Here is a 15,161-nt window from a genome sequence, read left to right as displayed (position 1 = left end):
TTGCTCTACTGTATATTGGACTTACCTTTCCCACTAATCAATTCACTGGACCTTATTACCATGCTGGAAATGAATGCGAGAGATCAACATAGAGCCACATCCAACACAAAGTGTGCTATTGGAGATTATTGATTCTATCCAAGCAAAATAATGCATACAACTGTGGTTGACAGTGTTTCACATCAGGATTCTAAACTGATTCATAATGTTAATAGTCTACAAATAATACCTCCCATTTACTGTAGGTGACACTTTACGTCACTGTTCATTATTGGTCTAAAAGGCAAGGATGCAGTCTTATTGAAATAGCCAGTCAGTGACAGCTTATAAAAAAATACAATTATTTTCAGAATAAAGAGTAAAAATAGATAGCATCTTAATTGTCTCAGAGAGGAAATACGACTTCCAATCGTTCATTAGGCTTCTAGACGGTCTGGGAGGGAGAAAAAAAGAAATGACAGGGTTTCCATAGCAACTGCACAGAAATGGAAAGGCCAGTGTGTGGGGAAAGTGGGGATTGATTGAGTTTGAAAACTGGTGGATCATTTTGTCACAGAATATATTTTGTCTTTCTCCTCTTTAAAAGGCTGGGAGATGAATATTTTGACAAATGAAAACTGTTTTATGTTATTCCAGTGATTAAACCAGCCTTATAGATGACCACAACAAAGCTATTATCATTGTCATCCAACTCAAACCAATGTTAACCCATTATCCTGACTGGAACAATCAAAACAGCCCCCCCAAGTCTATACAAACTAACTAACAAAACCACTTAATGTCAATTCAATTCCCACCTTTAGAGGTTGGACAGACGTAAAACCCAGTGCTACTACTGTAGATGGGGACGCTGCTGATATTACAGAGTATTGATCTCAGCTCCTTTGTCATGGCTCAATATAGCTAGTCTATAATCAATGAGACTGAACTGTCTGTGCATGCTTCGATTCCCCTCCTGGCCTTCCAAGACTGGTTTCCCTGCTCTTAGGAATTTTTCAAAGCACAACGATTCTATCATTCTAAATCCCTACTCCAAAGTGCATAAATAAATATCCTTTTCTTATCACAGAGTTGTACTGCTCAGAGATATGGTTACTAACGAGAACTGATAAAACACTGTTTATGCTCCTAATGGGACATGTACAATTATAGGAATTAGAGGAATTAGACTGAGCAACCCTACACTTTGACTGAGTCAGGCATGTCCCATCAGTCAGAAGAAGTAGTCAAATCAGAAACTAATATAAATGTGTTAGGATGTGATAAGGAAAGAACGCGGGGGAGTTGCTAAATTGAACAAATACCATAATACATGATTGATATTTGATAAAGTCACACAATTGGGATTTACGTCTGAGGTCTACTTAAAAAGTGTCTGTGATGGTTCCATTCAAACACATTACTGGGAAGCGCTTTTAAGAGTATTTATTTTTTAGACTATCTGCATAAGAAATATTGGATTTGGAATACTGCAAGTGTGATACTTGGAATTGTAGTCAATAAACACAGGGTGAGAGAGTACTTCCACGACTACTAGTCAAGGTGAAGTCGAAATACATCTTCAATGTAGAGACACTTGGTATAGTTGTGCCTACTTCTCTATTGTAATCAATAAGCCTATGTATTTCCATATAGATTTGACACAGAGTCACAGGCATTTATTGGGATGACTCATGTACTGGAGGGTAGTCACTAGCTGGCACAGAAACAGTCATACAATCTGATTTGAAACCTAACCCTAACCTTAACCACACTGCTGACCTTATGCCTAACCATAAATTAAAGGGATACTTTGTGAGTTTGGCAATGAGGCCCTTAAACTTCCAGTCATTGTGCTAAAGCTAGTTAGCATTGGTTCGTGAAACTACTTCTAACTTCCTTCATACTGGACAAAGTCATAAAAATGGTATCCAGAAGTTCATCTAACTCTGGGGAATTAGATAAAGGGCCTATTGCCAAAATCCCGAAATATCCTTTAGAGACCAAAAAGCAATGTTTTTGTACAGATTTAGCTAATTTTGACATTGCAACTGGCCCATCTAGTGTAAATCCCTCAGCTCTGCCTCTAGGACAAGAGTAATCCCAATAAACGTCACCCTGCGACATAGTCCTGCAGCGAGAGGAACCTTAGTCAATAGCTATACTAACCAAGCCAGGAGCAGAGCGATCAAGGTTGACCTCCTGTCACTCAGAATCAACATAAACAATGACTTCTCTCCACCAACAACACTCATCATTGTTGGTGTTAACATTAGCACAACGATGCCTCTGGAAACAGTCAATCAAGTATCTGGGGCTTGTTTGTCCCTTAATATATTATTAAATTGTGATTCATGTTCAGCAACATAAGAATTCCAATAAACTGTACAAGATGGAAACTAGGCTACATGTTGTCTTGTCAACGGATTTAAATCTGGAATGACGGGCAAATTGCCTTCATGTCTTTAAGGCCAATTCCACCACTTTTCAAGCAAATTTTCATATCCAGAACAATACCAGTGTCTACATATGTGAAAACAGCACATATCTAAATTTTGTAGAAAAAAAAGTGAAAAACTTCTACCCGATGTCATTTTAAAAACAGTGATTTTCAAACACTACGAGATTCGGAGTGACGTGTGGAGAAAGAAGATACCTTCCCTCTGGACTCGTTGCAGATTTTGAAAAGCAGTTTTTCTGAGACCTTTCTTCTTATCTTTTTAACCAAAGATCATAGAAACGTGCCATTTTCACATATGTAGACTCTGGTATGGTGCTGGAGATGAGTTTGAAAAGTGGCAGAATTGCCCTATAATAACCTTCAAACTACACTGAACAAAAATATTAAACGCAACATGTAAGTGTTAATCCCATGTTTTATGAGCTGAAATAAAAGATCACAGAAACTTTCCATATGCACAAAAAGCTTACTTTTCTCAAATTGTGTGCACAAATTTGTTTACATCCCTGTTAGTGAGCATTTCTTTTTTGCCAAGATAACCCATCCACCTGACAGATGTGGCATATCAAGAAGCCAATTAAACAGCATGATCATTACATAGGTGCACCTTGTGCTGTGGACAATAAAAGGCCACTCTAAAATGTGCAGTTTTGTCACAACACAATGCCAATCTCTCACGTTTTGAGGGAGCATACAATTGGTGTAACAGTGTAGGTTCCGTCCCTCACTTCGCCCCAACCTGGGCTCGAACCAGGGACCCTTGCACACATCAACAACTGACACCCACGAAGCATCGTTACCCATCGCGCCATAAAAGCCGCGGTCCTTGCAACGCAAGGGGAAACCCTACTTCAAGTCTCAGAGCGAGTGACGTCACCGATTGAAACGCTATTAGCGCGCACCACCGCTAACTAACTAGCCATTTCACATCGGTTACATTGGCATGCTGACTGCATGAACGTCCACCAGAGCTGTTACCAGTGAATTTGGCATTAAGTCCAACCAGCCTCACAACCGCAGACCACGTGTATGGCGTCGTATGGGCAAGCGGTTTGCTGATGTCAACGTTGTGAACAGTGCCCCACGGTGGCGGTGGGGTTATGGTATGGGCAGGCAAAAGCTATGGAGAACAAACACAATTGCATTTTACCGATGGCAATTTGAATGTACAGAGACACTGTGACGAGATCCTGAAGCCCATTGCTGTGCCATTCATCTGCCGCCAGCAACTGAAGAGTGGGACAACATTCCAGAAGCCACAATCAACAGCCTGATCAACTCTATGCAAAGGAGATACTGACTGGTTTTCTGATCCACGCCCCTACCTTTTATTAAGGTATATGTGACCAACAGATGCAGTTCTGTATTCCCAGTCATGTGAAATCCATAGATTAGGGCCTATTTAATTTATTTAAATTGACTGATTTCCTTACGTGAACTAACTCAGTAAAATCTTTAAAATTGTTGCATGTTACGTTTATATTTTTGTTCAGTATATTTTGGCTTCGGAGAAGATGCATATGCAAGCTTCATGTCTGGTCCTCGTCTGCAATGGTGCCTGATGACATTTCTCTGTCAGGAACCGCATTCTTCATTCTGATGAAAACACTTCTGTGGATCGAGGGCAGATGCCCTGCAGTCATCCTTCTCAAACTTAACGAAAGTTAGCTTGCAATAATGGGATGACAAAACAAATCCCCATGCATTCTCCTCAGCCTGCCAGGCAGTGAGGTTTGAAGAGGCCTCCAGGCAGAAAACCATCCCCAGCTGATACCATAACAAATCGAGCAGGTGCCTCAGTGCAGGCGCTGTATACCAAACCCCAGAGGAAAACCTAAAAACCTGTGTGTTTGAAGGAGGCCAAAGGTGTGAATTAGTGTGAGTGTTGTGAAAAAGACAGACAGCAGAGTAAAACACAAAAGGCAGGTATCACCAGATGATACAGTTCTCACAAAACAGGTTCAAAGCTGAATCATTTGAATTGCATGGCTTTTTATTTTTATTATTTTGCAAAGAATCCCATGACAATGAAAACAAACAGTGCCTACAACAATGTTGTCCAAGTATGTTTTCTAGACAAAAAGTATTGTGACAGTGAGTCCAAGAGCCCTGGATCCAATAACAGCCTTAGGCATTGGAGGGAGCACAGATAGCATGGTGGTGAAAGAGAGAGAAAAGTAGAATTTCTCTGGTCAGACAGTGTGCCACAGACAGATCGCGACACAGCAGCTCCTGACTTTACGAGAACCAAAACGGCACATCCCCATCCTAGGGTCCTCCAGGGGTGAACTTCACAAAACTAGGGGCCAAAAACCTGGTAGAACTACACCATCCGTCTTAGCAGACACCTTTAGTCAAACAGCCTGGGATGATGACTCATAAGAAAGCTGCTGTTTGAGCACACATAGTAACTGTACTACATTTGGTCAAGACAAGACAATATCCAAGATGGGTTTATTTTATAGCATCTTACAGAAAACATAGCTGAGCCATAAAGGGAAGAGACACAAAGCATTCTCAGCTACTAACCAGGGAGGCAGGTGTAGACCTTTGCCATCCCGTTACCTCCTAAAGTTTCATTCTGAACACACAGTGTTTCACACTTCAGATCAGAGTAAGAAGTCCGTCTCTCCCAGTGGGCACAGCAGCAGCAGCGTTTCACAGGCTGCCGGTCTGAGGGGAGAGAGGAGTAGCTATTACACACAGATTAGAGGTGTGAAGCACAGAAGGTGGTCCAAGGGAGACATGCATTCACACGCGCACACATTCATACAGTGCCTTCAGAACGTATTCACACAACTCAACTTTTTCCACATTTTGCTGTGCTACAGCCTGAATTTGAAAGGGACTAAACATATATGTCACTGGCCCACAGACACTACCCCATAATGTCAAAGTGGAATATTGTTTAGACGTTTAAAAAAAAAAGTATTTTACCAAATAATTAAAAACAAAAAAGGAGAATAAGTACTTATTCAACCTCTTATGGCAAACCTAAATAAGTTCAGGAATAAAAACTAGCTTAAGTCATAAGTTGTATGGACTCACTGTGTGTAATAATAGTGTTTAACATGATTTTTTAATGACTACCTCATCTCTGTACCCCACACATACAGATAATTGTAATGTCCCTCAGTCGAGCAGTGAATTTCAAACTAAGACCACGGATGTTTTCCAATGTCTCACAAACAAAAAAAGCAGACATTGAATCTCCCTTTGAGCAGGGTGAAGTTATTACACTTTGGAGGGTGTATCAATACACCCAGTCACTACAAAGATACAGGCATCCTTCCTAACTCAGTTGCTGGAGAGGAAGGAAACAGCTCAGGGATTTCACCATGAGGCCAATGGTAACTTTAAAACAGTTACAGAGTTTAAATGGCTGAGGATGGATCAACAACATTGTAGTTACTCCACAATACTAACATAATTGACAGCGTGAAAAGGAAGATGGTACAGAATACAAATATTGCAATAAGGCACTAAAGTATTACTGGAAAAAAGTGGCAAAACAATTCAGTTTTTGTCCTGAATACAGTGTCATGTTTGGGGCAAATCCAATACAACATTACTGAGTACCACTCTCCATATTTTCAAGCATAGTGGTGGCTGCATCATGTTATGGGTATGCTTGTAATCATTAAGGACAAGGGAGTTCAGGACAAAAAAAGAAAACGGAGTTAAGCACAGCCAATATTATACAGGAAAGCCTGGTTCAGTGTGCTGTACCACTGGGAGATGAATTGACCTTTCAGAAGGACAGTAACCTAAAACACAAGGGCAAATCTACACGAGTTGCATACCAAGAAGACAGCAAATGATCCTGAGTGGGTGAGTTACAGTTTTGACTTAAATCTGCTTGAAAATCTGTTAAGACTTGAAAATTGTCTAGCAATGACCTACAACACATTTGACAGAGCTTGAAGCATTTTGAAAATAATGGGCAATAATTGTACAATCCAGATGTGCAAATCTCTTAGAGACCTAGCCAGACTCAAAGCTGTAATTACTGCCAAAGGTTATTCTAACATGCATTGACTCAGGGGTGTGAATTCTTATGTTAGTGAGAAACATTTGAAATATATTTTTTAAACTGTCATTATGGGGTATTGTGTTTAGATGGATGAGATGTTTATTTTGTCCATTTTAAATTCAGGCTCTAACCACAAAAAATAATAATCACAAAGGGGTGTGAATACTTTCTGAAGGCACTGTATGCTGCTGTTCTGCTACTTCAGTAGAAATAAAGCACCATTGGTTTTGAGGTGCTAATAAAAGGAAGTGAAACTATTTACTTGTTGTGAAGCGCCATAACCGACTAGGCTGAGCCCCTTCTCGAAACAGAAACTACTGTAGAGAGCAATGCTCCACCCCATCAATGCTGACTTAAATGAAGAACAAGCTTGAAGAATTTAAATAACAATAAAATGGGCAGATATTGTACATACCAGGTGTGGAAAGCTCTTAGAGACTTACGCAGAGAGACTCACAGATATAGTCACTGCCAAAGGTGATTCTAACATGTATTGAGTAAGAGAGATACTTAGGTAAATTAGATTTCTGTATTTCATTTAATACATTTGAAACAATTTCTCAGAACATTTTCACTTTGTCATTATAGAGTATTGTGTGTAGATGGATGAAACAAAACATATATTTAATCAATTTTGAATTCAGGCTGTAACAAAATGTGGAATAAGTCGAGGCGTATGAATACTTTTTTTAATGGACCGTACATCTGAGGAACTATAGGTACAGGCAGGTTTACAGTATGAGAGATTAACATAATAATTACAGTAACCTACAGGGTGAATTGCATCTCAGGTTTGTAACTTCTCATTACTAATGACAATGCATAAGGTAGCACTCAGTTCAACATGGCATAAGACAGTGATCATCTGGACTGAATCTCAACATTTCATTGATAAAAGGAACATACAGAATATTAGAAACCAAAAGAAGGTAACCATACAATCCTGTAGAAGACATAGAAATAAAAAGGAACTACACTGCACTGTGGCCAGTTTATTAGGTACACCACCCCATTCACAAAAATGGTCCGCTCCTACAGACAGTGAGTCACGTGCGCAGTACAACGGCATCTCGGAATGCACAACTCGTCGGTCCTCTTCACAGATGGGCCATTGCAGCAGACGACCACACCGGGTTCCTCTCCGATCATCTAAGAACAAGAAGTGGCTCCAGTGGGCACTCGATCAACACTGGACAACTGAAGAGTGGAAGAACATTGCCTGGTCCGACTAATCCCGGTTCCTGTGGCGTCATGCTGATGGCAGGGTCAGGATTTGGCGTAAATAGCATGAGTCCATGGTCCCATCCTGCCTGGTGTCAACGGTACAGGCTGGTGGCGGTGGTATAATGGTGTGGGGAATGTTTTCCTGGCACCCGTTATGTCCCTTGATACCAATTGAGCTACGTTCCCATGAACCGAAGAATTTGGGCTGGCCACTGAGTGTGCATGTCAATGCATTGCAAGGCTAAATTAGTGTCTGTGTCTCTAGGAGGGCAGCTACATCTCCTTCCAGCTGTACCTGGGTTAGGCTCTGGGTCAATCTGCGATAGCGCTCCACGCCCACCAGGGGGCTCAACAGCCTCCTGCTCCTCTCCCTGTCCCGCTGCCACTCCTCCCTGCACCTCTGGAGTCCCTCAGCAGAGCCTGGATCAGGGGGCTCCATCTTCTTCACTCCACTGCTCTTCTTCCCCTCCTCCATCTCCTCTTCCTCGCCATGGAGCAAAGACGACATGCCCTGTTTGAGTGACAGTACCTCTTTCTCCAGGGAATGGGCCAGTCGTGGTGCCGTCCTGTCTCCTCCCCGCTGTCTGAGGGGCAGGATGGAGCAGGATGCTGGCAGGAAACCAAACAGGGAGTCGAGGAACTGCAGCACCTTGAACTGGCTACAGGTGAACAATTAAGTAAATATCATGAGATATATAAATATTATTTGTGTTTTATCTGTCTCGAAACGAACTATACCATTGAAGTATTACAGCGCCATTAAATGTTCCAGTATATTTGGATTAAGGAACATTCATGCATGGCCCACCACTAAGTAATTTAATCACTCGTGGATCATTTCCTAATTCGTTGAACATATCAAACGGCATTGTAAGCAAAGATTAGCTACCTGCAGTGGACGGATAATTCTCCCTGGAAAGGTGTTTTGTGCTGCCAGTGAAACAGCATGACAGCAGATGGCCCAGCAGGATTGGCCAGTAAGTAGTGTGGGCTGATCTCTAGCCTCTCACAGGGCATGCTTGTCTGGATCCAGCCAGCCACATCACACAGTGTGTGGTCAGGGGAGTGGATCAGGAAGGTCCAGGCATCCAGCACAGCCAATAGGCTAAGCAGGTCTTCTCTAGCCTCATCTAGAGAGACAGGAAAGAAAATAGAATGCAATAGAATAGTGAACACACTACATACTGTATTAACTGTTTATTCAATGAGTAAGCAATACTATTATACTATTAAGAAAAGACGTGAAGATGTCCACATACTGTATGTAACTGCATACACAAACGACTACCAATTATCATACAGGGAGTTACAGAGCTCTTACTTATTGACCGTCCACTGATATGAAGTGTCACAGTTTTACCTGTTGTGAGCTGACTGTTGGTCATCAGCTGGGGGTGGTGTTTGACCTGAATATCAACTTGGATTTGACCACACTGGACCACTGTTGGTCCCGGAGCGGTTACAGAGGCCGAAGATCCCTGTCTGTGGACGTAATGGAGCATAATGGGGCATTTGACACTGCCAGAGGTCAGCAAAGGGGTCAGGTCAGTCACAGCGGTCACTGCCAGTCGGTGTGTGGCACGAGCTCCGCTGGCACCGGCCCGCCTGCTCCTCTTAGCCGCTGGCTCTGTGTGAGAGCAGGGAGACAGGGGGCTGGGTGTGGAGGGGCTGGGTGTGGGGAACCAGGACGCTTGGCTGTGGGTCTGGATGACCGCAGGCGTCTGGCTCTGGCCTCTCTCTCTCAGGATGGATAAAGTAACACTCTCCGTTGAGCTAGAAGAAAATAAATATACTGAACAAAAATATAAAAAAAGGCAACAATATCAAATATTTTACGAAGTTACAGTTCATATGAGGAAATCAGTAAATTGAAATAAATTCATTAGGCCCCTAATCTATGGATTTCAAATGACTGGGAATACAGATATGCATCTGTTGGTCACAGATACCTTAAACGAAACGGGCCTCACAATGAGCCTCATGAGCTCGTCATGGTATTTCTGTGCATTAAAATTGCCATTGATAAAATGCAATTGAGTTCGTAGCTTATGCCTGCCCATACCATGACCCCACCATGGGGCACTCTTCACAACGTTGACACCAGCAAACCGCTCGCCCACATGACGCCATACACGTGGTCTACGGTTGTGAGGCCAGTTGGACGTACTGCTAAGTTCTCTAAAACGATGTTGAGGCGGCTTATGGTAGAGAAATTAACATTCAATTCTCTGGCAACAATTCTGGTAGACATTCCTGCAGTCAGAATGCCAATTGCACGCTCCCTTAAAACTTGAGACATCTGTAGCATTGTGTTGTGTGACAAAACTGCACATCAGTGTCCTTTTACTGTCCCCAGCACGAGGTGCACCTGTGTAATGATAATTCTGTTTAATCAGCTTCTTCATATGCCACACCTGTCAGGTGGATGGATTATCTTGGCAAAGGATTAACACTCACTAACAGGGATGTAAACAAATTTGTGCACAATATTTTTGATAAATAAGCTTCTGGTGTGTATGGAACATTTCTGGGATCTTTAATTTCAGCTCATGAAACAAGGGACCAATCTATATGTTGCGTTTATAATTTTGTTCAGTGTATAACACGTCAGTAACAATCACTTGGACACAGTAGTCTGCCGCACAGGGAATCAAATACATTTAGCATTAATGAAGTGAGTGAGCGAATAAATGAAAGACCAAAAGAACGCGTGAAAGAACAAACAGATGAGTGATCTCAGACTGTCTGGAGAGCCTATGTACTACTTGAGCTGTACCAGTGCCATGTTAACCCACGGCAGCAGCACTGAGGGCCCCCAGGCAATTCCACCATAAGGATGATATTCTCCATCCTCAAGACATGCGCCCAAGTTAAAACAGAACAGGTGGCGCAACTTGGACTCTTGATTGCTCTGCGCTCCCACAGAAACCGCTCTGAGGGCTGTTGGCGAGTATGTTGCCATGGTGACCAGATAGGCATGTGGCTGCTGTAGAGTAATTTCTCAAAGTCTGGAGAGTTATCGCCCGAGAGAGTAAGACTGGCTCCTAATAGTAGCTCTTCTACAGGAGGCTGAGGCAAGGCAACTGGGTGGAAGGGAAGACATTATTGATATCACCTTCAGTCTTGCTTTGAGTGCACTTCACAGGCATAAACAGCATTTGATGTTACGTTTGTCTGCTATATATCCTCATCAATGCAATCATGATCTAAGCTGTATATGTTCTGCGATATTAACCAGGTTTCCATCTCACTTTTTATTCGAGTGTCGACAAACCAACATACGCTAGACAAGATGGAATCTTTTTGTGTCGGTACAATTAATTTTGCGAGAAATGGTGGTGGAAACACCTTTATGCGCACATATTGATAAAATAACCATAATATCGAAGTAAAATTGGAGTCACGCGATAAGTTGTGTAGTCCTCTCACTACAACTCAGGAAAGCATGCAGTTTATTAAGCTACAGATGAAATAAATTGTGAAGTTCACAGGGTGGTGAAAGTTCACAGCGATGAGCTTGATGCTCTTTTCCAATATTCTGGTGACATTATGATCTATGCTTGGCTGTCGTTTGACATAATAATAATCTCATCATGTAGGTCAGAGATTCCCAACCAAGGGGTACTTAAGAAGATTTGAGACCATAGGACTACTGGTAAAATACACGAGGGGGTAACCCCTAGCAGAGCAAAATTCAGTTGGTGGTACGGTAACGGACAAAGGTTTGGAACCACTGATGTAGGCCATACCTGCACTATATGTGCAAGCTGTTGCTAGAGCGCACGTGCCATGGCCAGAGTGGGAACATTCGCTATTTAAAAAGGCAACATTTTTTGTGACAAAACCCATCAGTAGAATGAAAAATGCGATGTAAACCCTTTTTTTCCTCTCTCTCGGTACATGGGAATTTAACCGCAAAAGTAATTTATGTGCATTAAGGCATCACTGCCTTTTGTCCGCAAAAAGTAAATTGGATGAAGCCACATCTTTGATGGGAAAATGCGCATATTGTTTTGCGCATATGCAGATTTTACAATATTTGTCACCAATTGGATTGAAACCTAGTTAGTGAGACAAATGTCCGGAGGGGAAACATTATCTTTCGGGTGTGATTTAAGTGAGTGGATTTAAAGATCAATATTCTGGTTGTTTTTTTGATCTCTGTCTTTTGGTTTGGGGAATTGCTCTTGTTGGTAGGTAAAGAAATCTGGTCAGCCACTGTGGGATGTAACATCTGGTAAGTGGCTTTCACCAGGCAGGAACCATGCTTGACTGAGCCCGTTAACACATACTATCATTACTTTAACACTGCCGCTATCATTACCATAGGCATGCCCTCAGCTCCATAAAATTAAGAAGATATCAATAAAATTAGAAGCGCCAAAATTCACTACTAACAATTGATGTTCAATGATACGTAACTGAGGAAAATAAGATGCAATGTTCATAGGGCTGAAACGAGCTCACTTGACAGTGAAAATATCAACTGATATAGAGAGAGAAGTATATTTACATGGTACTCTCTGTGGATAGTATCACGCCCACAATCAAGCGGTCTTCAATGACACGGTGCCAAAGACTGTCCACTAGAGGTGGTGGCACCACTGGCATAACCTGCCTCTTCTCATGAATGGCCTCGTCCTCTGGCTCATCATCCCATAGAGAAACAAGGCCTTCCTGTTAGAGAGGATCAAAGACTACCATCAACACCAATATGATAACAGTTACATACATCTGGCATATATTGAATTGTCATGTGAGAAAGATCATGATAATAATGTAAGAAAGGTAAGCATAATGTAAGAAAGGTAAGCATGACAATCACCTGCTCTGTCTGGGTGAGAATGTGTTCTCTTCCTGAGACCAGGTCTGTGAGGGCTTGGACTGACTGGCGTAGAACCCTCTCCTTCACCCTCACATCTCTCTGAAGATCCTGGAGCAAGGTCAGGCCACTCTAAAGAAACACAACATAGGGGAAAATAGCAACATGTTGGATAAACTGGAATATCGTTGCATCTGGACAATACACTCCAAACATGACAACTGTTTAATAATTGATGCATTGTTCTCATTAGCACCCAAATACACAACTACAGAATAACAGCTGTGATGTTGTTCTCCTGAATGTAATAATATACCTGTAGTCTGGACTGTAGAGCTTGGACAGTTAGGAGGTAGTTCTCCTGAGCTGTGTCAGATGCCTGCTGTCCTTCACTGCTCTCCTGTCCATGCTGAAACATACAACCATCTTTAAAGATCAGAACTGTACCTTTAGGCATTTGGTTAACAAAACACCTGATATGAACCTTGTTATATACAACATTTAGGGGTATAAGTTGGGTGTTATAAAATGTATGAAATGTATGCATTCACTACTGTAAGTCGCTCTGGATAAGAGCGTCTGCTAAATGACTAAAATGTAAATGTAAAGAAAACTGGTAAAGAAAAACAAATAGTAGTGTCTCACAGAATAGGTTGTCCCGCAGAGATCTGTGATGAGGAAAAGATCCACTGGATCCACAGGAGGGCTCTGGCTTCCAAAGACCAGCAGCATCTGATCTGTTCCACAGCTCAAAAAGTCATCCACATGTAGGGAGCTCACACCTGACCAGCATGATGCTACCTGTGGGAGACAGAACAGGGCCATGAGAATTATACAGTAAGCATGGTAGCGCACCCAAAATAGCATAACAATACCTGAAAAGTATCTTTCCACACTGCACAGACATGTCCATCGTTGAAATAGATGGCAAACAGACATCCATTGCGTCCAGTGTTGACCATCTGAATGTGTTGAGGTTCTTCAAAGGGAAGCAGACATACCTCTCTGGGAATGCCGTTCTCAAAATACACCAACTGCTTTTTACTGGTCGCTGCCACCACAGTTGATTTCAACACACTGTTCACCTCTTCAGCTGAGATCACAAATACACACTGTGTGATGGAACTATAGGCATGAGGTAAGATCAGATCTGCATTAAATACTTGTCCATCCTCTACAAAATACCCCATGGTTTTGCTCCCGCCTGGAGCGTCCAACTGATCTTTCAGGCATTCTTTTGATTGTGTTTGGTAACCTAGTATGAATATTTTTCTTTTGTTGAGGGGAAACTCACCAATACAATTCAGAGAGAGCTTGATAGGTATTTGTCTAACTTCACCTGCCTGCAGTGATGTGTAGAAGACAATACCTGCATGGCGCCATAATACAGTAGGGCCTTGCAAGATAGTAACATTGTCTTTCATTCGGTATGGCAGTTTAAACTCCATATGTGGCTCTAATCTATTTGAGCTGCTCAGAGTGAGAAGGCTGTACTTGAAGACATCTCCCTTCTTGCTCTGTATCAGTAAAATGCATGGCGAAGTGACTCTGTTTGTCACATGTAGGGCAAAGGTGCATGCCACTATATCAACATCAGATGAACTCTTTCTGTTGATGACGGCCATACCACCACTCCCCTTTAAGAAAGTGCAGCCATCCTGTTGAAATGTCAGTCTACTGAAAGCCAATTCTGATCTTCTTCGACTTTCGCCATCTCTGGGATTGGGGAGTTTGCACTGAAATGTGAGAATATCACCATGGAAGGACAGCAGCTTCGTGTGTTGGTTGGGACTGTCATGTGTCATTGTGGTACTTTTATCCACAGTAGGATGAGTTCAGCAGGTGTCATCTGTGTCCCCTCTTCGTCACCTGAAAAGTATATGCACATGACACTAGTTGAGTTTAGCTTGTCTAAGCTAGCTAGCTTAATCAGTTGACTGAAATGCTCAGCTGCTGTATTGTAGTTATTGTAGCCAGTTACTGTAACGTTAGCTAGTTAACTTACTTGCACTAAACCCCAAAATTGCACCGAACAAACATGCAGTTAACTAGCTAGCTACGTGATTTCGCGATACAACTATGAAAGATAAACCGGTGATGCTTACCTGCAGTTACGGGGCAAAAGTTAGTCAAATAATTAGCAATCAAATTTTCACTGTCAAAACATCGCGCCAGCACTCAGTCAAGGTGCCCTTGATTCATGTCGCCTGCGTAGAAGATGGGTAGAGTGTTTTATGGCCAAATACCAAAATGGTTCATATAAGTTGATGTGGTTATATATAAGGTTATACAAGTCTCATATAAAGTTGTCAATACTCTGCATCTACTTTCCGCAACAAATTGTGTTCAGCATTTGCCGCTCATCCGGCGAAGCACGTGACCCAAATCTAACGCTTTCAATTACGTAACAAACTTTGCATTGTGGGATAGCCAGTCTTGTTTCCAACAACATACACGTGAACAGTTGTCGCATTCAAAATAACTGGTAACTCGGAAAACTCCGACTTCCGACTTCAGTGCGCTCATAACTACTAGGAACCCTGGAGAAAAAACGAGCTCCGACTGGGAAATATCGTCGGGTCATCCAACGCGGAATCTCTGGAGCTCCGATTTTCCGACCTGACGTCATGATTTGACTTTGT

The 15,161-nt window shown here is 42.2% G+C and overlaps 1 protein-coding gene across 4 annotated transcripts; it reads right to left on the bottom strand.

Annotated features, from left to right (window-relative positions):
• Positions 1-7,148: 7,148 nt before the first annotated feature.
• Positions 7,149-15,019, bottom strand: fancb (FA complementation group B). 4 transcript variants are annotated; one of them, XM_014164836.2, is made up of 10 exons: positions 14,625-15,019; positions 13,814-14,388; positions 13,395-13,612; positions 13,165-13,320; positions 12,836-12,928; positions 12,523-12,651; positions 12,211-12,374; positions 9,058-9,470; positions 8,587-8,827; positions 7,149-8,356 (listed from the first exon to the last, which is right to left on the bottom strand). In XM_014164836.2, the coding sequence occupies exons 2-10, from the start codon at positions 14,322-14,324 to the stop codon at positions 7,939-7,941; spliced, it is 2,343 nt and encodes a 780-aa protein (XP_014020311.1). In that variant the 5' UTR covers positions 14,325-14,388; positions 14,625-15,019; the 3' UTR covers positions 7,149-7,938. The 4 variants fall into 4 exon arrangements, with proteins under 4 accessions (XP_014020311.1, XP_014020309.2, XP_045560612.1 ...); XM_014164834.3 differs by having other exon boundaries at positions 13,395-14,388; positions 14,625-14,726; positions 14,836-14,943; XM_045704656.1 differs by having other exon boundaries at positions 13,395-14,388.
• Positions 15,020-15,161: the final 142 nt, after the last annotated feature.

Source organism: Salmo salar, chromosome 21 (genome assembly GCF_965601325.2).
Source record: "Salmo salar chromosome 21, fSalSal1, whole genome shotgun sequence".
In the NCBI taxonomy this organism is placed as follows: domain Eukaryota; kingdom Metazoa; phylum Chordata; class Actinopteri; order Salmoniformes; family Salmonidae; genus Salmo; species Salmo salar.
This window is presented reverse-complemented; position numbering and strand designations above follow the sequence as displayed.

Excerpts from the sequence above, each read along its gene's own strand:
- fancb (XM_045704656.1), bottom strand. The coding sequence starts at position 14,324 with ATGACACATGACAGTCCCAACCAACACACGAAGCTGCTGTCCTTCCAT. Across the intron at positions 12,375-12,522 it reads TTCTCACCCAGACAGAGCAG|GAAGGCCTTGTTTCTCTATG; the intron begins GTGATTGTCATG and ends CCTCTCTAACAG. Across the intron at positions 8,357-8,586 it reads GAATTATCCGTCCACTGCAG|CCAGTTCAAGGTGCTGCAGT; the intron begins GTAGCTAATCTT and ends GTTCACCTGTAG.